Source organism: Typopeltis vanoorti, chromosome 19, assembly GCF_054136105.1.
Source record: "Typopeltis vanoorti isolate ZY-2024b chromosome 19, IOZ_Tvanoo_1.0, whole genome shotgun sequence".
Lineage (NCBI taxonomy): Eukaryota > Metazoa > Arthropoda > Arachnida > Uropygi > Thelyphonidae > Typopeltis > Typopeltis vanoorti.
Window position 1 is genome coordinate 76,119,560 of NC_143567.1, and position 23,850 is coordinate 76,143,409.

At 34.4% G+C, this 23,850-nt stretch overlaps 1 protein-coding gene across 1 annotated transcript in view; it reads left to right on the forward strand.

Moving 5' to 3' along the window:
- The window catches only part of LOC150096257 (beta-taxilin-like), a 138,997-nt gene that overhangs the window by 79,573 nt on the left and 35,574 nt on the right, over positions 1-23,850 (forward strand). Inside the window, exons 5-6 of the mRNA XM_090408837.1 lie at positions 8,450-8,644; positions 17,118-17,405. Coding sequence (XP_090264963.1) covers positions 8,450-8,644; positions 17,118-17,405 — 483 coding nt within the window. The remainder of the gene's footprint in view (positions 1-8,449; positions 8,645-17,117; positions 17,406-23,850) is intronic.

The following is a 23,850-nucleotide window of genomic DNA, read 5'->3' on the forward strand; positions in this document are numbered from 1 at the left end:
ATTGACTTGTAATAATAATAAACAATAGTTTTTTGGCTGCACCATTTTTTTTAACTTGTGACCCACACCTTAATGGTTGTGAACTGTACATTATTTTGTCAAAAATGTTAGGACTGAAATAAAACTGCTATTTGTTAGCTAGTAGATTTCATGTGCCTTTTGCAATACTTCCTCAGCAGTCAAAATACAAAAATTAAGATATAAAATGTTGTAGAGCCAACCACAACATTAAATAGTTAATAATTTAGAAACATGTAGCAATATATCACAACACAACAATACTTCTCTTGAGGTATTGTTGTGATGCAAAACATGTAATGTCCATATCCTAGATCTGCATGGTTTATATGTTTGATTAGAGTGGACTTAATATAAATCAGTGATTTCTATTAAGCTAGTGAATATATTATATATAAAGAAAAGGTGAGCATACAAATCTGGCTTAGCTTTTCTTACTACCAATGAAATGTATCATGAACTTTGACAACTGACAAGAATGTGTTAGTTGAATTCAACAGCTATGTTTGCAGATTTTGAGAAAATATGAAAATGATATATTCAACAATTGAACAAAAATCAGTCTTATTTATACCGTCTGTGCCCAGCATACAAAAAGATCTAAGAAGTTGGGAACTAGGCCATTATAGACATTATATAGTACAGCCCAACAGTGAGTTCTGTCTGAAATCTAAATATGATATGTACCATCCATTTAATGATTTCTATATGTGGCAATTTATGTTTTAGAAATTATTATTATTATTTAGGCCTCCAAGTAGTCAAAGCTGTATAACTAAGAGGAGACCTCCACATAGCCTTTAATGGAATGCGGAGAACCTACTAGGGCTTCTGACCTAATGTCCAATCCTCACCTTCTCGTGGTGCACCTTGTTGGGTATCTACCTGGATACGGAACGGACGAGGATGGGCTGGCAATTTGGGATTTAGCCGACCAAATTGTATTCTTATTGGCTTAAACCAAAATACAAAATGATGGTACAACATGACAAAATTTCATGCCAGCTGGGGCGTCGCCTGGTTAAAAAAGGCCTCCATTTTTGCCAGGGAACCAGGGCAAACAGCGAAAAGTTAGCTACTGAAACAAATCCTAAAACACACCCCAACTCAATATCACCAGAGTTGAAGATCAGAACTATCAACATAAGAAGCCTGAATTACCAAGAAATGGAGCTAGCTGAGGAATTAGATAAGTACCAGATCGACATAATAGGGGTGACTGAAACAAAAAAGACAAAAACTGGTGAGACCTTTCTGAGCAATAAATACAAAATGTTATATTCAGGCAATGACAATCAAGGAAAAGGAGTAGCAGCCATAGTATTCAACACTAAATACGAGGCTAATCTTCTTGAATGGCAAGCAGTCTCAAGTAGAGTGATATGAGCAAATATCAGAATGGGGAACTGGACAATGAGACTTATTTGTACCTATGGTCCCACAGAAAGCTCTACTAAGGTAGAAGTGGAAGAATTTTTTGAGGCTCTATAGAAAGCTACTGACACAATGAAAAAGGAAAAGTTGGTCCTTGTTGGGGATCTAAATAGCAGAGTAGGAAATGATTGTGAGACACAAAAATATTTTGGGAAAATTTGGAGAAAAGAGCAAAGCTAATAATAATGGCAAATATCTGTTGGATTTCTGCTCAGGACATGGACTGGTTATTACTAACACCATGTTCCAACATAAAAATGTGCACAAATTCACATGGAGAGAAGAGGCAAGGAATAAGAAAAGTCTCATTGACTATGTTATTGTTGATAGTGATATTTTCTCCCCAGTGCAGGACACCAGAGTGTACAGAGGATTTGAAATTGGAAGTGATCACCATTTAGTCTTAAGCAGGATAAAATTGAATTTCATATTGAAAAGAATAACATGTAAGAAAGTTTTAAAGCGAATAAAAGTTGAGCAGCTCTCAAATGTGAGCTGTAGATTAAAATACACAAAGATTATTGAAGAAAAAATGAAAGAGTTTGAGAACAAGAATCAAACCTTGGAGATTCAGTGGCAAACCTTGAAGAAAACCCTGATTGATTCAGCCAGAGAGACATGTGGTGAGGTTGTCTGCAATAATAGAAAAATCAGAACTCCATGGTGGACACAGGAAGTTAAACAGGTAGTGAAGGAAAAGAAGAAAGCATATCAAATGTTCCTGGCAAATAAGTCAGCTTTTGCTCTTAGAGAATACAGAGACAAATGTAAGAAAGCGAAACACTGTGTAAAACTAGCTAAACAAAAGTCATGGGAGGACTTTGGCAAGAATATAGAAAATAAATATCAAGAAGGTGGCAAAATATTCTGGAGGTTGTTGAAGAAGCTTAGGAATGGAGGAAAGAGTGCTGTAAAAGGAATTAGAGATGATAATGGTGAAATGAAAACAGGAGAAAAAGATATCCTTGAAGTATGGAGTAATTACTTTGAAAAACTGCTAAATGAAACAAGCAGTGATGACAGCACAGTGATAAAAAACACTGACCAGGCATGCAGTCAGGAATACATATCCATACTTGAAGTAGAAAAAGCCATCAAAGGCTTGAAATGTGGAAAGGGCAGCAGGAGTAGATGATATTCGACCAGAAATGCTTAAGTATGGTGGTATAAAAGTCTTACAGTGGCTGCACTGCATAGTTCAGAAGGCTTGGATAGAGGGACGAATTCCTGAAGATTGGAGTAGAGCTCTCATAGTACCCATATATAAAAAGGGAAATAAAACTGAATGTGAGAATTACAAAGGTATTTCCCTACTGAGGTTTTATGTTAAGATTTATGTTAGTATACTTGAGAAACGGTTGAGAAGAATTGTGGAAGAAAAGCATAGTAAAGAACAAGCTGGATTCAGGTCAAATAGGGGCTGTCAGGATCAGATCTTCACTCTACGACAAATAGTGGAGAAATCATGGGAATATGACAAAGATCTGTATTTAAGTTTTGTCGATCTGGAAAAGGCATATGACAAGGTGCCAAGAGAGAAGCTATTCAATACTCTGCAGTTATATGGTGTCAATGAGACATTATATCAAGCATTACTTATGAATTGTAAATCAGCAGTTAGGTTTGGATGAAGTACAAGAAGATTGTTTAATGTTAAATCTGGTGCGAGACAAGGATGTACATTATCCCCTCTTTTATTCATTATCTATATGGATCATATTATGAAAAAAAGTGGTATTGGACCTGATATCAAAATTGGAGATGTTAATGTCAGCTCTTTGCTTTATGCAGACGATGTTATACTTCTAAATAAATCTGCTACAAGTCTTCACGATTCTCTGACTAAATTGAGTCAGGGAATCGTGAAGATATGGTATGAAGGTCAGTAATAAAAAGACAAAGACAATGAAAATAGGCAGAATTGTTGAAAATGTCAACTGCGTTGTGAACGGAGAACTGAGAAACAAGTAAAATATCAGCTACTTAGGCGCAATTTTTAGTGAAGATGGTAAATTAAATATGGAAATAGACAACAGAATCAACAAAGCTGGTATGGTGGGAAGTCAATTGAATAAATTCATATGGAATAAGTGAGAAATTAGTCGGAACACTAAATTGCTGTATACAAGACAGTGTTCAAACTAGTTTTAACTTATGGATCTGAGAGCTGGGTCAGAAGTAAAACACTTGACCAAAGACTAGAGACCACAGATATGAGAGTCCTGAGAAAAATTAAGGGCATGAACAGATGGCATCAATGGCAATATCATATTAAAAACGAGAATATTAGGAAAGAATTTGACATTGTCGGCATCCAAGAATGCGTTAGCAGAGCTAATCTCAGGTAGTATGGTCACTTAAACAGAATGGGCGAGGAAAGATTAGCCAAACAAGTGTTCTCTGCCAGGTTGGCAGGAAAACGACCCAGAGGAAGACCAAGATATAGATGGCTTGATACGGTACAAAGTACCTTAGACGATAGAAATATAAGATCTGATAATGTTGGAGTCTTGACAAGTAACAGACTGATTTGGAGGAAAATTGTAGATAGGGGGTTAGTAATGATGTAAATTTTTCATGTAGAACTATCATATCCTGTATACCCCTTGAGGGTACATTGCAGGAATTAATTGATGAGGAGGAGGATTCAAAAGACTCATCGCAGGAGGGCCTTCCTGGGAAACACAAGTTTATCAAGCATCATCGTGGGATTAGCTTGTTAATGTGAATTTTACAAATCAGAATATCTTATTCCAGATGAAAGTGTGCCACAGAACTTAGGAAACGTTTTAAATTAAATGATTTTACTTAGTGTTTTTTCCTTGTGATTCATGCTGGAAGTAATACCATAAATCATTGATTTTTATTGCATTAGGTGGAGTGTGTAACATTTCAGAAGCCACCTTGAATTTCCATATGTACCTATTATAAGTAGTATAGTCTTGTCTGTTGCCAGAGAACTTGATGATCTTCATTTCGTCGTGGAGAAGACTATACTCCACTTATGTTTTTTGACATGTTTGCATATTTGTTCAGAGAAGATATGTCTTATGTTAGCTGGTACTACACAAGAAGTATATTTTATAAACTCCTGGTTTTTTTAGGGAGGATGTAGCAGTTTAAGTGGATCTAAAAATATAGAGACCTTACTCTCTTGTGATCCCAATTTTCCTGGCAGCTTCAGACTTCCCCAGGAAGTTTTTAGAGGGTGTTTTTATTGTTTTGCATTTTATAACCATTTTATGATAGGGTTGCACTGAGACAAAGACAATGAAAATAGGCAGAATCATTGAAAATGTCAACTGTGTTGTGAATGGAGAACCTGTGGAACAAGTAAAACATTTCAGCTACTTAGGCACAATTTTTACTGAAGATGGTAAACTAAATATAGAAATAGACAACAGAATCAGCAAAGCTGGTATCGTGGGAAGTCAATTGAATAAATTCATATGGAATAAGAAAGAAATTAGTCGGAACACTAAATTAGCTGTATACAAGACTGTGTTCAAACCAATTTTAACTTATGGATCTGAGAGCTGGGTCAGAAGTAAAACACTTGACCAAAGACTAGAGACCGCAGATATGAGAGTCCTGAGAAAGATTAGAGGCGTGAACAGATGGCATCAATGGCAATATCATATTAGAAATGAGGATATTAGGAAAGAACTTGACATTGTCGGCATCCAGGACTGCGTTAGCAGAGCTAATCTCAGATGGTATGGTCACTTAAATAGAATGGGAGAGGAAAGATTAGCAAAACAAGTGTTCTCTGCCAGGTTGGCAGGAAAACGACCCAGAGGAAGACCAAGATATAGGTGGATTGATACGGTACAAAGTGCCTTAGACGATAGAAATATAAGATCTGATAATGTTGGAGTCCTGACAAGTAACAGACTGATTTGGAGGAAAATTGTAGATAGGAAGTTAGTAATGATGTAATTTTTTCATGTAGTACTGTCATATCCTGTACACCCCTTGAGGGTACATGGCAGGAATTTGATGTTGATGTTGCACTGAGCTGTACTTCTTGGTTCTGTTTCTCGTCATCACTTGAAATGTATACCTAGTACTAACACATACTAGGAGATACAATAGCAAGCAAATTAATCCGAACATTCACATTTTAAAGAAAAATTTTAATTTTGCAAGAAATGACTAAAAAAAATTAAACTCCAACCTTACCTAATAATTTATGTGTTCCTAATAAGTTCATTAATTTGCTTAGTCATAGGCTCTACCAACGTAGAACTCATTTTTCTTATTTCTGCATCTTGAAACCATACTTTTGTAATAGAATGTATTAAGTTATCCTTTGTATTACAATTTAATTTTCCAAGTCTCTTTTTCACTATGGCTCACAAAATTGATTTAATGTCAAGAGAGTTACTTGGCCACTGAAGTAATTAGATGTGATTTTTGAGGAACTCTTTCACTTTTTTTTTGAAGTACGACATGGAACGAAATCTTGTTAGAAGATGAGTTCTTTTGTCTTTCTGCATTTGTGGGACCACTCTTTTCTCCAATATTTCTATGTATTGGTCACTTTTTATCTTACCATCAACAAGCACAAGTGATCCTGGAACGTCATGTGTAAAACAACCCCAGAACATTTTTTTAGCTGGGTGTTTAGGAGCTTGTTGAAGGTGGGTGGAAGAAGTCTTCTCATCTGAGAATATGACCTACTTCTACTTTTCAGTCTATTCTTTGTACTTTTTCCCACTGGAGCCACTTTTTCTGCATAACCTTCATCAGCAGTTCTTTCTTTCTTTCTTTTCTTTCTTTTTTTTTTTTTTGAAGATTGCTTCCAGCAATCTTCGACGGACTGTCATGTTAGAAACATTATTCCCACTAGCTGCCAAGTCTCTATTCAAGTCTATAGCAGACAAAGTTGGATTCATTTTGCTTTTCCTGACTAGTAGATGATCTTGAGTAAGTATAGTTTTCCTTTTCTGTCAGGGAAAAAAAACGTACCTGTCTCCCTAAACCTCTTAAAATAGCATTAACAGTACTCGAACTACACTCATTGTCAATTTGTGTTTGGGTCATGGATGTGTGCTGAGAAAGAGTACATATTTTTGAATGCTTTCTTGGAGATTTCTCTAGTTTATAGCTACACAAAATGAATAAAATGCTACGAATGTCAGTATTTATAGTATTAAAAAGCACAGACTATTAATAAACATTGTAGAGACAGTTAAAACACACAGCACTCAACTACAATAGTGAACTAAAACCAAAAATTTGACTTGTTTGGATTAATTTATTTGCTACTGTACCTCCATGCTACATTCTCATATTTCATACCTCATGTCCCCCCCCCCCCAGCCTTTGGGGAGCTAGCTATGATCAATAAATAGGTAAATTAATAGATGACTTACTGTATATTTATGTTTAGAATTGAGTTTTTTAGCATATTCAAAAAACTTGAATGTTCTTCAATTTTTTTTTTTTTTTTTTTTTTAAAAAGGCTGCATATTTTGGAAAGACTTTTTTTATCAAAAACTCTGATAAGATTTTAAGAAATGGAGACAAAAATATGAGAATAAGTAACAGATTTGCTCTTAGTGAAACTTTTTTCTCCAAATATTTTCTTTTAAATTTAATAATTTTTCTTCTATTTTTTTCTTCTTCATTTAAAATTTTTCTTTAATAATTTTCTGAATAAAAATGCAAATCAATTATCTGCTTATAATTCATTCATAATTAAGCTTCATTAATTGTAATTTGCCGCATTCAAAAATATGACTAGTGAAGGGTTCAAATAATTAAATGACACAATAGTTATGAAATTTCTGTTCCTAACAGCCTATTATATCAAGAAGAGTCGTGAACACTGAGAACTATAACTGCCAAATAAATTATATAAAAATGTGCTTAAAATATGTTGATAAATATTAAATTCTAATAATTATTTCAGTCGTTGCATTTATAGAAGGATTTTTTTGAAATCATTTTAATAAAAATCCTTCCATAAAAACTGCCAGCCTACATAGGAAAGATAGTTAGAAGATGAGATTCCATTTCCAGTTAGGCTGCACTTGTTGCATTGTTTCTGTTTTATCACTTTTGAAAGACAGTTGTCAGTATTGCTAAATCCTCTTTTTTGCATTTTGTTTAAATGATCATCATCTTTAAGTCTTTTCTTTTGAGGTTGCCTTAAGTTGAGAGAAAAGCAATAACTTACATAATGCTGTTTGGTAAGTATAGAGGTGTTACACTAGAGAAATACCGTGTTTATTCAAAAATTACTGCACAACTAAGTGAGTTTAAGAGTATTATTATGGTAAGTTTCCTGCTAGGCACAGTTATTTCCAGCATGTTATTTGTGGAGACACCTCAAAACTTGTAAATACAAATGATGTTGACAAATGGTTGGCCTCGTGGAATATTCTTCTAATACATTGTAATGATCTTAAAAAACCACAAGCATGCAAGACCAGAAAACAGCAGAACCGAAACTCTTTGCATGGCTCATTATATCATCGCCAAATGCTGTTCTTTGCTTTAATTCACGTGTTTTGGTTTCTTACACAACTCATTCTTGTACCTTTCTCAGATGTTAGGAATTCATTGACAGTATAGTTTATCAGGGAATAGTATGGTGTAAGATTACCCTTGACCACATGCCTGAGGGTAATCTTACACCATGTTAACTTTTGTAACACACTGCTTAGTCTTTTAATTGCAAAGTTGCTTATACTGAATAGCTGAGTTAAATCAGTACATATAAGGGTTTTTTTGTTTGTTTTTAACAGCTTGTTATGACAAAATACTTTGGTAATTAGTGCACATTGTGAAATATATTTTGCACAAATTAGGATGGAGAGATTAAAAATTACCATAATCTCAAAAATAGGTTATTCTCTTTAAAAAATTCCAGAATTTAAAACATCTAGCATTAAATGCAAACATGTTATACTGAAGGGACTGTTTTATGCTTAATTACACTCGTGAGATATTATATATTTTGAAATATGTAACTAATTTTTTTGATTAGGAAGAAAGTTTATTACGAATTCGGGAAGAGGAAGAAAAAAGAAAGGAAGTAGCCAGCAAATTCCAGACAACCTTAAATGACATCAGTACTCTAATGCAGGAAAATTCACAGCGAAATTCACAATTAAAAGAAGAAAATGGAGAATTAGCAAAAAAATTGAAATCTTTAGTTGAGCATTATGAAATGTGGGAAAAGGTTTGTCTGTCATATTTTTATTTATTAAATTATTTTACAAATTTACAAATTAATGAACTTTTTTGTTTTAATACATTGACTGGTCTTTTAAATGCAAAGCTGCTTGTTCTGGTTAGCTGAATTAAATCAATACATTTAGATTTAAATGTATTGATTTAAATACATTTAAATGTTCTATGTGTACATTTAAATGTACACATAAAAAATACAATTTAAATGTTCAAATTTTGCATATTATTAAGTATATTTAAAATTCCATAAACATACCCTTTGCTTTCAAAATGTCATTAGAGGAAAAACATTAACAAGTTATCAAGAAAGTGTTTTTCAAAGCCAGTTAATTTTCTCTTGGGGAACTAGAAAGAAGTGATAGTAATATTTCTTGTTGTTTCATTAATGGTGATAGCACTAATATTGTACTATCAGTCAAATAGGAGCTACCATTTGTATTTTTCAAAACAAAGCTGATTCCATATTTACTCTTTTTTTTTCCCCTTTTAATTTTTTTTAACCGATTGCTTTGTTCTGATATGCAATTTATTTGTATGTATCCAATGGCTAAAAAAAAAAAAAAAAAAAAAAAAAAAAAAAAAAAAAAAAAAAAAAAAATACAGCATTTATTGGTTTAATGCTTCCTAGTTACATGATTTTAGATTCTAAGGTGGTGACTGCGTAGTGTTATGAAGTCTTTGACTTCATGATAATATAACATATAGTTTTTCCCACTCATCCTCATGGTAGAACCTGTTATTGTAAAAGAGGCTCTAGTGTCCAAGTATTGGCAGCATGACTGAAATATCTACATGGGAGGAAATGCTTGTGTGTGTGTGTGTGTGTAAAATGCATGTCTTGATGCTCTAAAAGGTAGCAGCCCTACCATCAGAATAGGAACTCATTGATCTAATAACCCACAAGGCTGCAAAAATTTAAATGTTGAAAGTTTATTTTTCACTTGGTCAGACTATAATAAATTTAGTTTAATCCTTTATCCAAGTGTGTGCAAACAAGGAGATGTGTTTTGCATTATGGGAGATACTGTGACAGGAGTGTTGGTAGCTTGCTCCACCTTTGCAAGGAGTTGCCCGGTGTTGTACCACTTTACTCCAGTCCTGAAGATACTTTCAGGCACAAACTTTGTTTGCACACACTTGGATAAAGGATTAAACTAAATTTATTATAATTTAAATATTGTTTTAAAGTCAGAAAAAATGACAACACTTCTCAATGATGACTAAAGCTTGAAAAATTAGGACATGAATTGGCCAGCAGATTGTCAGAACATGTCGAATAGAAAAAGTAGCCTAACTAAGAAAGGAGATGGGATAAATATAACCCTGAATTATTTGGGGTTAGTGAAGTAACATGGAATGACACTAGTAGTGAGAATATCTGAGTTAAAATTCAGATATCCTACAAACTAAAAATTGAATTGAATTAAACGTATGTTTCTTTGTTGCATGTTATGAGCAAGACATTTTGACATGTTATTTCTGTTTTAGGCTGAAGTCTTGCTTAGGTATCAAATAAATGTATTTAAGCTGGATATTAGGTCTTAATTGTAATTTTGCATCAACTGTCAAGTGTTGAATGTTGGTGCTGTTTATATCAAGATGATTTGATGTTGTCACTGACAATGACAAAAGAAATAAAGGATACTGCTCTATCATTGGAAGTAATTAAGCAACCTTACTTCATTGCTTAAATCATTGTGAAATGAAGAATTGTTATCATTTCCACTACTTTCATTTTGAAACTATAATTAAAATAACATTCCTACACTATGAAAATAACTTTATCATCATTTTAAGCATTGAAAACAGTAATGGTGTCACATAGTGATGGCCTGAATGGAAGTTGTGCCACTGTATTTCTGAGCATGCACAGAGTACATGCTTAGAAATACAGTGGTACAACAAGCATTAATTAAATTGCTAAGTAAAGATGTTAAAGCAAAATGCGATGAATTGCAGTTTAGAAATTATTATTATTAAGAGAGACCTCCAGGGAGTCAGGGACTCATCGAGGGAGGCCACATACTACAGGAACCAGCTGTCATACTTATTCTTGAATTCATTCACTCCTTGCACTCACAACATCCAATGGCAATCCATTCCAATCACTCACCACCCTATGAGAGAAAAATCTAGCCCTCATCCCCTTCTTAGCGACATTCATTCTCAGCTTCTGAGGATGCCCTCTTATACTTTCCCCACCCTCCATAAATTGAAAAATTCCATCAATTGAAATCCTGTATGATCCTTTCAGAAGTTCGTACGTCTCAATCATATCACCTCTCTTTCTCCTGTTTGCTAGTATCTGCAGTCTACAAATTTGCAGTCTGTCTTCATAATCAGTATTCCACAATCCTGATATCATTTTTAACACTCTTCTTTGCACTCTCTCCAATATATTAAAATCACAACAGAAGCCAAATCGGACCTGCGCACAATAGTCCAAGTGAGGTCTCATCAAGGCCTTGTAAAGAGACAAAATGACATCCTTATCTTTACATGTGAACGTTCATTTCAGCATTGCAATTATCTTTGGAGTTATATTTGCAATCATTGCTACATGGCCCCGAACTTCAACTTCCTATCTGCTAACACTCCAAGATCCCTAGCCTCATCAGTTTCTTCAAGCATAATCCCACCAATATAATACAACATTGGATATCTAATCATGCCGAAGTGAATGATTTTACATTTACTGACATCCATTTTCCCATGCTCACAATTCCAGCCTATTCAAATCATTCTGCAAGCACTGCATATCAGAAGCATTCCTGATTACCCTACCTATCTTTGCATCATCAGAAAATAGCTGTATGTCGCTTGTCAAATCCTTCCCAGTATCATTAATGTATAGATTGAATAACAGTAGACCAAGCACGGATCCTTGTGGTATACCACTGGTTATTTTTTATTTATTTATTTATTTTTTTTATTAATCTTTGTACTGATTTTGGGCGGTACTACCCTTACATCTTGTCCAGACTTGATATAGGCCTAAGCCATTACAAGTGTTTTACCCTATGCCTATTCTAGTTATCATTGTAGTCATTCTCTGCTGGCAACGCCATGCCACTAGTGTTCTCTGTAGGCACTCAAGGAAAGAAGTTTTATATTCTTCTGCATAAGCCCAAGCTGTTTTAAGTCCTTATAGCTATCTGCGCTCCATACGCCATGTAAAGAGATGGTAGCACTGGTAAACCTCGGAGTTGCCCCATGCTCCTCCCATATCTTACTTACTAGATCTTGGTTATTCTTATAATAGTTGACCTTATTATTATGGCTGTAGGCTAGTGGGCACCCTGTTCCCACCACCTGGGCATCAACTACCCAAGCGTCAAAAAAAAAAAAAAAAAAAAAAATCTTGCAGACGCGCATCCTCCAATACCACTTTTTGATATCTGTCAGTCAGCCATCCTCTTATCCATGCTAATATTCTATAACCCAAACCCATTTTCTCCAATTTTTATGGAGCAGTCTGCCATGCTGTATTCTGTCAAAAGCCTTAGCAAAATCCAAAAGTATTGTGGTGTATCCATTCCCCTTATCTAGTTCAATGGTAACAATGTTATAGAACGTGAGCAAGTTGCTAAAACATGACTTTCCCTTAGTAAACCCATGTTGCTCATTGCAAAGTAGAGATTCACTATCAACCGATTTCTGAATGCGAGCCCTAACCAATTCTTCCAAAATCTTCACTACCATCCTGAGATACTTAGTCGATAGTTGGATACATCAGTCTTTGCACCACTCTTGCGCAATGGAATTACCATACATTCTTTATTTCTGGAATCTTCCTTGTTCTGGGACTCATATTAAACAGCCTGGTCAAAGGAATAGCCTGTTCAGCTGAACGCTCTTTTAGCACACGTGCTGATATCCCATCAGTCCCTATTGCTGAATTCTTATTCAGTTTGTGCAACAGCTCTAATACCTCATCCTCATACACCTGAGTTTCTTCATACAGTGAACAGGTAGCAGTGAGCTCAATGTCGTGCACACCACATTGACTGCTTTTAACAAAATGGGCACTCATTAGTTGAACCTCTTTTGCATTTGTAACCGTCACATAAATTAAGCAGAATTAGATGCAGGAGGTTGTAAACTACTTTAGTAAATACTAAAGAATTAAGTATTTTGCAAATGAATATAGCTAATTAGAAGAAGAAATACTGCTTGAAAAGCAATATTTATTTAATAATGAAATACATGCTGAGAAATTACTGATATGTTACACTTGGTTTGATAAGGCTAGAGATAGAAATTATATATGTTAGAGATGTGTGCCAGGATTAATCAGTCCACTTTTGATTATCCTCAATGAATTACTGAGATTGGGATTAGCACTTTTCTAATTGGAAATGTGCAGGCTACTCCAGTTAAGGATGGCTCATTGCATTCAGGTGTGAAATGAATTTCATTATATGGTGTAAACTACCACTTTGCTTATTGAACTGAAGTGACTTGGAAAAGTTCCATGTTTGGTGTATAAAGTAGGGTTTCCTAAATTTGGCCTTCAGCCCACCCACATTGCTAATATTAATGTATTATATAGAAAATTTGTTTCACTTGGTTACAAAGTAAATTATACCTGAAAGAAATTACATTCTTGTTTAATCCTTTACCTAAGTATAAGCAAACAAAGTTTGCACATGAATTATCTTCGCAACTAAGCTTCTTGTGTATAGAAGTTGTTGGTGTCACATCAATTCTCTGAATATCCCATAATTCAAAGTGTACTTCCTTTTGGATGTGTATATTTCTATGCATTAAGGGAAGGATCATTACCTAAACTGATTTTTGACCTTTATAAAGGTCTCATCAATGAGGGTCAGACCCATAAAGATTCCAAGGTTGAATTAATGCAGAAGTCATATATTTTTCATACACAAGTAGTACTAATGAGACCTCGGTAAAGACCAAAACCGGTCTTGGTAGTGACCCTTCTTGGAAGTGTACTTTGCACACTTCCAAGAAGGGTCACTTCATCACATACACCAAGCCTTCTTATCTAATGGCTACAGTTTCCACAGTATGAAAAGAAATAATTCAATACTTCCCTCAGTCTTCTCTTCAGAAAGATTTTAGTAATGCTATCATCATTCCTTGTGTCTGAGGCACTTCAGAAAAAATATCCAGAATCTTAAAAGAAATGCAATCTCTACACGACTTTCAAGCTCCACTAAGAGCTTGCTACCCTTATACTTTCTACTGAAGATCAGCTCTCTTCTCTTTCTATGCCTGGAGTATATAAACATCTGCATGGAAGAACAAAAAAAATACATCTGCAGTCATTACTATAGTCAATCAGGGCCTTGTAGACCATGTTCCATTGCAGTAAATTTAGAAGAGAAAGACTATTTTTGAAATCTGCAGCTCAGAAATCAGCCTAATTTAAATAAATATGGTTGCATTAAACTTCTTAAAATATGGGAAACACTAATACTTCAAGGTCCCATTTTACACCCTAGGCTGCCAACAGGTGCCCACAGAGGGACACCCTGCCTATTAGAACTCTAGTCTTTTGTCCATGTGTTTCACTTAATTTTGTGTTGCCTTTGTGTGTGTGTGTGTGTGTGTGTGTGTGTGTGTGTGTGTGTGTGTGTGTGTGTGTGTGTGTGTGTGTGTGTGTGTGTGTGTGTGTGTTACAAGTCTAATGTTATACTCCCTGATGATATGTTAATGATTGAGATAAAATATTGGAAGAATTAAATAATATCTTTAATCCTTTCTCAGTGCTGTTTCACTCCATTAGGTCTCTAAAATGAGCATCCATATCTTATCAGACAAATGTTTGTTGTTTGTAACCATATTTTTGTAATGTGTTGCTATGCATAATTGAATACTGGTATGCATTATTTACATTTTTCTGTAATAAAATTTTAATCATTTTTAGAACAATGGAATTGCATGACTACTTGTTGGCAAGTGTTATGAGCAGATTATCTCCCCAATAAGTAATGGGCATATTTTATCAAGATTGCTATGCTATACATTTTCATCTTGTAAAAAGTTTAGACACATGAAATTTGCAATAATGGACATCTGTGAAGTACACTTTGTGTTTCTTTTATTCACAATCTGTTATTCGTCTAAGTGTATTTCATTTTTCTCTAAGAGGACTTGTGTGTTGTTTAGAGCACTGTAAAGATGAGTCACGACATTAAATCTGAACCCCACAGCCTCCGTTTTTCATGGACAGGCTACTTTATACTATGTGCACGGGTGTTAAGTGGTGCATCTCTTGCAATGATTGGGCAATAGATTTTGAGAAGGCTGTAATATGGCATGATGTATCGTTATACATGCTTTTCTAATTATATGGATGTCACGACATTAAATCTGAACCCCACAGCCTCCGTTTTTCATGGACAGGCTACTTTATACTATGTGCACGGGTGTTAAGTGGCGCATCTCTTGCAATGATTGGGCAATAGATTTTGAGAAAGCTGTAATATGGCATGATGTATCATTATACATGCTTTTCTAATTATATGGATGTGTTTATGGTGACTGAAGCTACTGTGTTTTCCAGGAAGCCTCTTAATGTGTTGCTATTTTGGTTTGATAACATTTACAGGTAAAAGATGTTATGAATGTCTTGAATAGGCAGGAATAATGTTTTATAGGTATTATTTCTGGGAAATCCCCATGTTACTCCTTTTAAAAATTATTATTTTAAAAGCTATTTTTGCCTGTTTTCGTTTAGGAGTGTCCCTTATTTTAAATACATTGGCTTTTTTAATAAAGAATTCATAGGGTAATATAAGTGTATTTTAAGGGTAAATATATGCAGACTAATAGAGGAAGAAATTTTGCATATACCTTGTTTGGATGTTAGGATGTCTTCGTTCTCCATACATCTGCTGTTAGGCTGTTGAAGGGGGGTAGGAAATGTGGGGGTGTGTTTGAGACAAGGTGGGAAGATTAATTAGAAAACCTGGGTTTTTTTAAATAGTATATATATATATATTATTATTATTATTATTATATTTAAGGGCGCTACTTTGGGGAAGGGGAAAGGTCTTATGGGAAACGGGGACTGGGGAGAGCGTTAACGGGGTGCGAGCCGTTTTGATCATGTTCGAAACGCTCTTCCTCATCCCTGTTTCCCATAAGACCCTTCCCCAAAGTAGCACCCTTAAATATAATAATATATATATATATGTGTGTGTGTATACTATTTAAAAAAAACCTGTGTTTTCTAATTAATCTTCCCACCTTGCCTCAAACAATCCCCCCCACATTTCCTAACCCCTCCTTCAGCAGCCTAACAGCAGAAGTATGGAGAAAAGACATCCAAACAAGGTATGTGCAAAATATCTTCCTCTATTAGTCTGCATATATTTACCCTTAAAATACACTTATAATACGCTATGAATTCTTGAGTAAAAAGCCAATGTATTTAAAATAAGGGACACTTCTAAACGAAAACAGGCAAAAATAGCTGTTAAAATAATAATGTTTTATGTTTACGGCTGTCTAAAACTTTACAGTTCATTATAAAGTCCTAAGAGGACACACAGTTTGGGTTCAGAGTAGCAGGTTATAACTGTAATTGGTTCCGATATAGCCAAAATAAATATTAAAATCATATGGTGAAGCCAACCCACTGCATTAATAAATTAAAGTAAACATTGAGAATTTATTTATCATTTGATCATATGGCTTGGATGGCCAAGTAGACAGTGTCTCTGATTGCCAACAAGCAGCTGTGGGTTACAATGTCACTGTGATATAAATATAATCTGTTATACAAATGATGTTTGTTTAGGCAGCCTATCACTAGCTATGATGTTATTCTTACCAGCCATGTTTTATTTGTTTAACATTTTTTAGAACTACTATATAATTTTGAATATCTCTAAAAGAATATTTTAGTGAGTAATGATATGACAGGAAATTGGTATTTATTCAAAAATAAATAAATAAATAAATGGTTATCTTATAAATGAAGAATGAGGAAACATCCATACCTCAAGGCTATGGATTTGTTTGGAACATCCACTAAGTAACTTTTTGTAGTGACTTCTTTCTGTATTATTGTTATGAAATAGGCTTTCATAGCTTATAGCCAGTTATTTAATGTTAAATAGCATGGAGGGTATGCACTATAATCATCTCATCTTAATAATCTGTCATACTTACCTTCATCTCACTTGTAGAAACCTGTAAATATATCATCATGTCTTGAAATGTTTTAAATGTGTAAATCATGTTCATGTTATATACAGTACTATATCATGGCTTAATCATATTCCTTTGTTATATTAAAAAAAAATTGACTTAACTGTGCATACTTAAACTTAGTTAATGTTTATGTATTAATGGAAGTGGTAACAAAAAATTCATAATAAATGACATTTTTATCATCGTATTGAGGACTTGTGTGTGTGTGTGTGTGTGTGTGTGTGTTCTCTGCAATTTTTCAATGATCTTCATCTTTGTATAATTTTCTTTTGTAGCACATGGAAAAAGTAGTTCAACAAAAAGATCTTGAAGCACAGTTAGCCAAGGCAAAACTTGCAAAGTCAAATTTGCAGCAAAAACAAGAAACAGAAGCTTTCCTTAGAGAAAAGCAACTTCTTTTAGAGAAGATGAATGAATTGCAGAAAAGATGCTCAGATCTGTCTTCTAATGAACTTCAGTTAAGAACCGAACTTAGTTTATATACATCCAAATATGAAGAATTTCAAAGTGTTTTGAATAAAAGTAATCAAGTTTTTGCATCATTCAAAGCTGACATGGAAACTGTATGTATAAATTTATTAATATGTGCTTTTAGAATCATGTTCAGTGTGTTAATGAAATGAATTGCTTCTAATTTAATCTCATATCTATCTTATTACATATCTTGTAAAATATTAATCATAATGTGGAATACTGTTGTTTTCATTATTCTGAATGAAACTGGTAGCAAACATTGTATGCCAAGGAATGTACAACATCCTATTCATCAGCAATCTTTTCTTGTGCACTAGTATATGCCAAAAGCAATTTGTGCATGGTGTGCAATTAGGAAGCAAGTGAGGTGCAGGTTCTCATGGTATATGTGCATGTGGAATGGGGTACCATAGCCCCCCCCCCACACACACACACCCCTTATCTGCAGTTTCAGTTATCCGTGGGCAACCCCATCCGAAAATGTTAAATGGAAAATTCCAGAAATAAACAATATATAATTACATTAGCAAAGTGGGTTTTAAATCCAACGTTATTTCCAAGCTGAATATTTGTAGAACCTATGAAAGTTTTATAAGTTGACCCGAGAGTTTATGAGAATACAATCCTCAGCATCCCTGAGTTGCCTTAGTTTGCACTATTTGACTTAAGTAGCTAAGGCAACTTAAATCAGATAACTCAGAGAGTTATCTGACCTATAACTGACTTATATAAGTAACATAACTCAGAGATGCCAAGGATTGTATTCTTGTAAGCTCTCAGGTCAACCTACGAAACTTTCATAGTTTCTACAAACATTTGACTTTAAAATAATGTTGTATTTAATATCCACTTTGCCTGTGTAATTTTACATCACTGAAATTGTACCATATGGTCTTTCCTTTTAGTAATAGACAAATTATAAGTTTTAAATTGCATGCCGTTCTGAGTAGTTCTCAGTTATTAGATCGACTATCGCAGTGCTTTGTTCAAGTAACCCTTATTTTACTTCATAATGGCCTCAAAGCACAAGCATAGTAATGCTACAATTGTGATATGCCAAAGAGAAGCTGTTAAGTGAAAAATATGAAAGTTCTTGACTTCATAAAATAAATAAATAAATAAAAACGGGTCTGCGCAGTTAGCCTAGTGGCTGTGCACTTTGCAACCATATGTCTGGGGAAGGAGTGACCTAGGTTCGATTCCCATCGGTGACGTGAGGAGCTGAAGGATCTTCCTTAGCCATAGCCAACTGCAAGGTAAAAGAGGGAAAGGAAGAAGAGATGATGAGATTAAAAAAAAACATATGCTGAGGTTGCTAAGTTTCCACTCACATTCTGATAACTTTTATTACAGTATGTTGTTATAATTGTTCCATTTTATTATTAGTTATTGTTGTTACTATTACTGTGCATAATTTATAAATTAAACCTTATCATAGGTATGTATGTATAGGAAAAAACATAGTGTATATTTAGGGTTCAGTACTATCCATGTGGTGTCGTGGAACATATCTCCCACAGATAAGGGAGTAAGGTATTGTAAGTGCATTTTCTGTGAATGTTATTAAAGAAAGATGCGATAGGTGTTTAGGCACTGTGCAATCTGAAAGTGGTCCTATCCTCTCTTGATGAATCCTCGACTCTTATTGGAGTCAAGGATTCCCTTATTTTGAGGCAGGAAGTAGTTTGAAAAAGTTCTGTGTTTGGTTTCTAAAGAAGGGTTTACAGACTGACTTCTCAGTTCACCCAGTACTAATATGCATCAGTTTAGAGTCTTTAATGAGTAGACTTTGCATTAAAATGTGTGTGTTTGTGTGTACACATGCTTGCACTCATGCACACTACTGATCTCTCCAATTTACTAATTTTTGTACCAGAGAAAGAAATTTCTTCTGCTACTTCACAAACAACAGATCTATGTAGAGCTCTTCATGTTAAGCCATTTTACAGTTTCAAATTTCACCAATTGCTTTTTCCATAGTAATTCAGTGTCCTTAAGACAGAAGATGAAACTTTCCATTCAGCATTTCTTTGAACATTCAATTAGAATGTGAACTGCAATATCTTATTTTATTTACTAAATACTTGTTGACAGTCTCAGCTTCTCCAGTTTAAAGACTCACAGTTCTACGATTCCTTTTCGGAATCTTCTATCAACATTCTCCAGACTCTCACATAAAACTTAAAAACTTCCCAAGAACAAAAATTCTCCGGTCTTCATTCTTATACTTCCATTAGCTCTATCTTGTTTTGTCTCGTTACTTCGATACCGAACACACACTCTCTCTCTGTCAGCTGTCAATCACCCATCAATCTCCTCGGCAAGCATGCGCACTCCATGTAAATAGCAAGGGGGAAGTTACGTATAATGGCTGACACGTTGTCTCCATTAGCATAAACAGAATGTCTAAACAAACTACCACAAATACCTCAATACTTAACAATACAACTATCAAAATCTAGTAATACATCAATTTTTCAAATGCTTTACATTTCATTTTGACAATAATAACATTGATAACAGGCACATCGCAAGTGCCTATATATTTGTTATGAAACCAAAACTAATAATATACTAACAGAGAAATAATTGTAAAAAGATTCATAATTATAAATTATGATTATTTTTACATCAGTTTCATCTTTCTCCCATTTTTTTTTTAAATTTCTAAATATTTAACTTATATCTAACAAAACTTACAATTCTTTTAATTCTTATGCCTAAACCTTAAATAATAATGAGGTTCTTGCTGATCATTATTTACAATCTCTGAATGGGTACTAGTTTCAGAATTCATCTAATTCTAGAGATAATTGTCAATTTATCTCTCCCAATTCATTATACTTACAAATTTCATTTCTGTACTTTTCAAATATTTCACTTAAATTATTTGAATTATGTTCTAAATTTACAGAATCATCACTATCAGAATCAAATTCTACAGGTTGAGATTCTTTATTTTCATTAACTACATTAGAGGTATTTTCACATTCCTCTGGTTTATTTAATTTTAAGTTAATTAATCTGTGATACTCTGTCACTATTTCATCCATGTTAGAGTCATTTTGACTATCATCACTCTTATGTTGTACATTATCTGAATTATGTACCCTGGGGTTTCTGGAATTTCTTGCATTAGGTTTTGTTTTACCCGAATTTAATGTTCTCCTTTGCTGTGTATTTGAATTACGAGGTTTGAAACCATTACTTTTCCAACTATCTGACTGTGAATGAGATGCACAGTTAGTATCAGAAACAACCTTGTCAGATCTATAATAGAGGGTTCACCACCCAGATAGGAGCTTAACGTCACCACGTGTTTCATTTAGTATTGTGTTGTCTTTGTGTATGTTACAAGAGTTATTTGTAATCCCTGAAGATGTCTCAGTGACTGAGACAAAATATTGGAAGCATTAAAATTAGTTTTTAATACTTTCCTAGTGCTGTAAATATTCCATTAAACCTCCAATATGATGTTCTCTATTTGGCAACATGGCTCACACACATTAGACTCCTCCTCCACCTCAACAGTCAACACCCCAGAATTCAGTTGACTATTGAAAAAAAGAGAGAGAAAAACAGCTTGCCTTTTTCAGATACTCTAATCACACATCTGTCCACTGGTACCCTTTCTTTCTGAGTTTCTGAGTTTCTGAGAACCCACCACACAGGTAGATACATGCATAAACTTTCTCACCATTCCCCTTCTCAACAATATGGGGTGATCAAAACTCTTAACCCTAGTTTTGATGACCAGCAGAGCTTCCAACCTCTGTTTCACCCAAGCTTCTCTTATAGCAGAACTTGCCTTTATTTGCCAAACCTTCCTGCCCAACAATTACAATGCCAAAAAAAATCTACACATTATCTGTCCCTTCCACCTCTTCACATTCCTCTCAGCATAGACTACAATAACACTATTGCTATTCCCTATATCTGGGTCACTTCAGAAAAAACCAGAACTTTAAAGAAATATGATCTCTGCACTGCTTTCAAACCTCATTTGAAGCTGACTTCCCTTTTTTGCTCTCCTAAGAGCAAAAAAGGGAAGTCAGCTAGGAAGACCTCCCCTCTCTATTCCTAGTGTTTACAGGGTTCTTTGTTCTTGCAACGCAACTTATTATGATGCCTAGAAGAACACAAAAAATACATCTGCTGCCACAACTATAGTCAGTCATATCTATCAGACCAAATCTTGCATAGAATCAGATGGAAAAAAACCACTATGCTCCATTGCAGCAAATACAATTGAAAGACTCTTTTTAGAATCAGAAGTAGACTTAAAAAATTAGCCAGTCTTAATAAATATGGTTGTATGAAATTCTCAAAATTTGGGAAACACTTTAGTCTTAATTTATTCTAATCTCATTTCTTCCACTTATTGTTCCTTGTGTGTGTTATTACAATTTTAACATTGCATTCCTGAATATATGAGGTGGTAGGTATCAAAAAGTTTCGAGACTAGCTCTGTTTACAAGAATTACTATATTTATCTACGTTTACACACTATCACCTTCAAAATAGTCCCCTTGCATAACAATACAAGTGGCAAGAAAGCTAGGAGCATTCTTGCCACTTTTGGAATGTGTCCGGAAGTCTTCTTTTCGAAGCATGTCAAGCACCTTCTGTGATTCACGCTGGATCTCTGCAATGGTGTCAAAACAGTGACCTTTGAGCTGGATCTTCGTGAAGAGGGCGAAGTCTGCAGGAGCCAAATCTGGCAAGTAGGGTGGGTGCGGTAGTGAGATCACGTTGTTTCTGGCAAGAAACTCGTATGAGGAGAGGCTCTGTGACAGGGTGCATTGTCATCGGGGGGGGGGGAATCCAGTTTTTCGAGCGCCACAGATCTGGTCACTTTCGCCGAATGTCCTCCCTGAATGTGTTCTCATTCCCTGTAGGACATCTGTATTTGTCACATGTTCTGGCAATGAGATTTTCAGGGCTCTCCTCTAGCATCACATTTCAAAGGCCATTATCTGTTGTCTTACTCTCTTCTTGAATATCCAAGAATGCATCTTTAACTATGGCTGTTCTAATTTTTATTTCTTTATCTTGCTTTCCATCTGCAGTAAAGTAGGTGCCTATTTGTATTCTGTTGTATGTCCAATTTTCATATTGTTTATGAAATATTTCTGGCTTGGATCTGATTTCTTTTGAGATTTTCATAAATTTGGCCTTTTTTGCATTTATATTTAATCCAAATTCTTTACCTTCAATTAGTAGCTGTAGTAATTTGATTAATTTGTTTCTGTCTTGTACTATTAGAATGGTATCATCAGCATATCTAAGTTTGTTGTATTTTATACCAGTGATACTGATTCCTATTTTTTATTTTTCAGTCTTTTTCATCACTGTCTCACTATAGATATTAAATAGCTTTGGTGAAAGGATACAACCTTGTCTAACTCCTCTTTTTATTTTCATTACAGAAGTCTCAGAGTTAACTGCATTTTCCATTTGGTGTAAATCATTTTTATAATTTTAAGTACATGATCTTCTATGTCTAATTTATCTAATATATTGAACATTCTATTATGTTTTACCTGGTCAAAAGCCTTTTGAAAGTCTATGAAGCATATGTAAATGTTCCTATTTCTTTCAAGTGATCTTTCTATTAGTATTTTTAGTTCCAGGATAGCATTAATGGTTCCCATTCCTCTTCTGAAGCCTTTCTGTTGTTCACTCAATTCACCGATTAAGGCTCTTTCAGTTTGTTTGTTAACAATGGTTAAAATAATTTTAGATGCATGGGATATTAGGCTCACAGTTCTGTAATCCACACATATAAGAAGGTATTTATATAAGAAATCACACCACCATCCAGCCCAACAGCATGTCATCCTCAAAACACTTACACATAGAGCCAGGGCAATACCTTCACAGCACTTTTTCAGCCAGTGACTGTAACCCTTATAAATAAAATACTGAATGCCATTCTCCTATTCCTCTTACAACCAACACACAAAATTACAGCAAATTATTCACATCCCTTATTCAAAATACATCAAAAAAGATAGCTAAAGTTCTCCTTAATATAATCTTCATGCCGTTTTCAAAACAATCATTCAGCTAGCTACCTTCATCTTTTCTCCTAAGGATCAGCTTCATCCTCTTGCACATACTGGAGTGTACTGCAGTTTAGCCTCCTTTGGACAGACTAGCAGATCTGTTAACATTCACCTTGAAGAACACAAAAATAATATCCACTTCTCCAACCTCAACAAATATGGCTGCATTAATTAATCACTCTAAGACCAAAAAGCCTGAATTCTCCAAATTAACTTTTATCTGTCCCATAGAAGACACCTTGTTAGGACATTAATTATTTTTCAGTTACAATTTGAATTATTTTCTTCACCGTCTAGTTGAGTTCTGTTTGCCACAATTGTAATTTGTGCTCTGATGATGAAAACCAGAAAAATATTAGTAAAAAGCTTAATAAATTAATTATATCTTTCTCTTGGTATTGTTTATATTGTGAAACATCGTTGTAGTTTTACACTCTGAAGAAATTTTTAGTCATTTATATGTTCT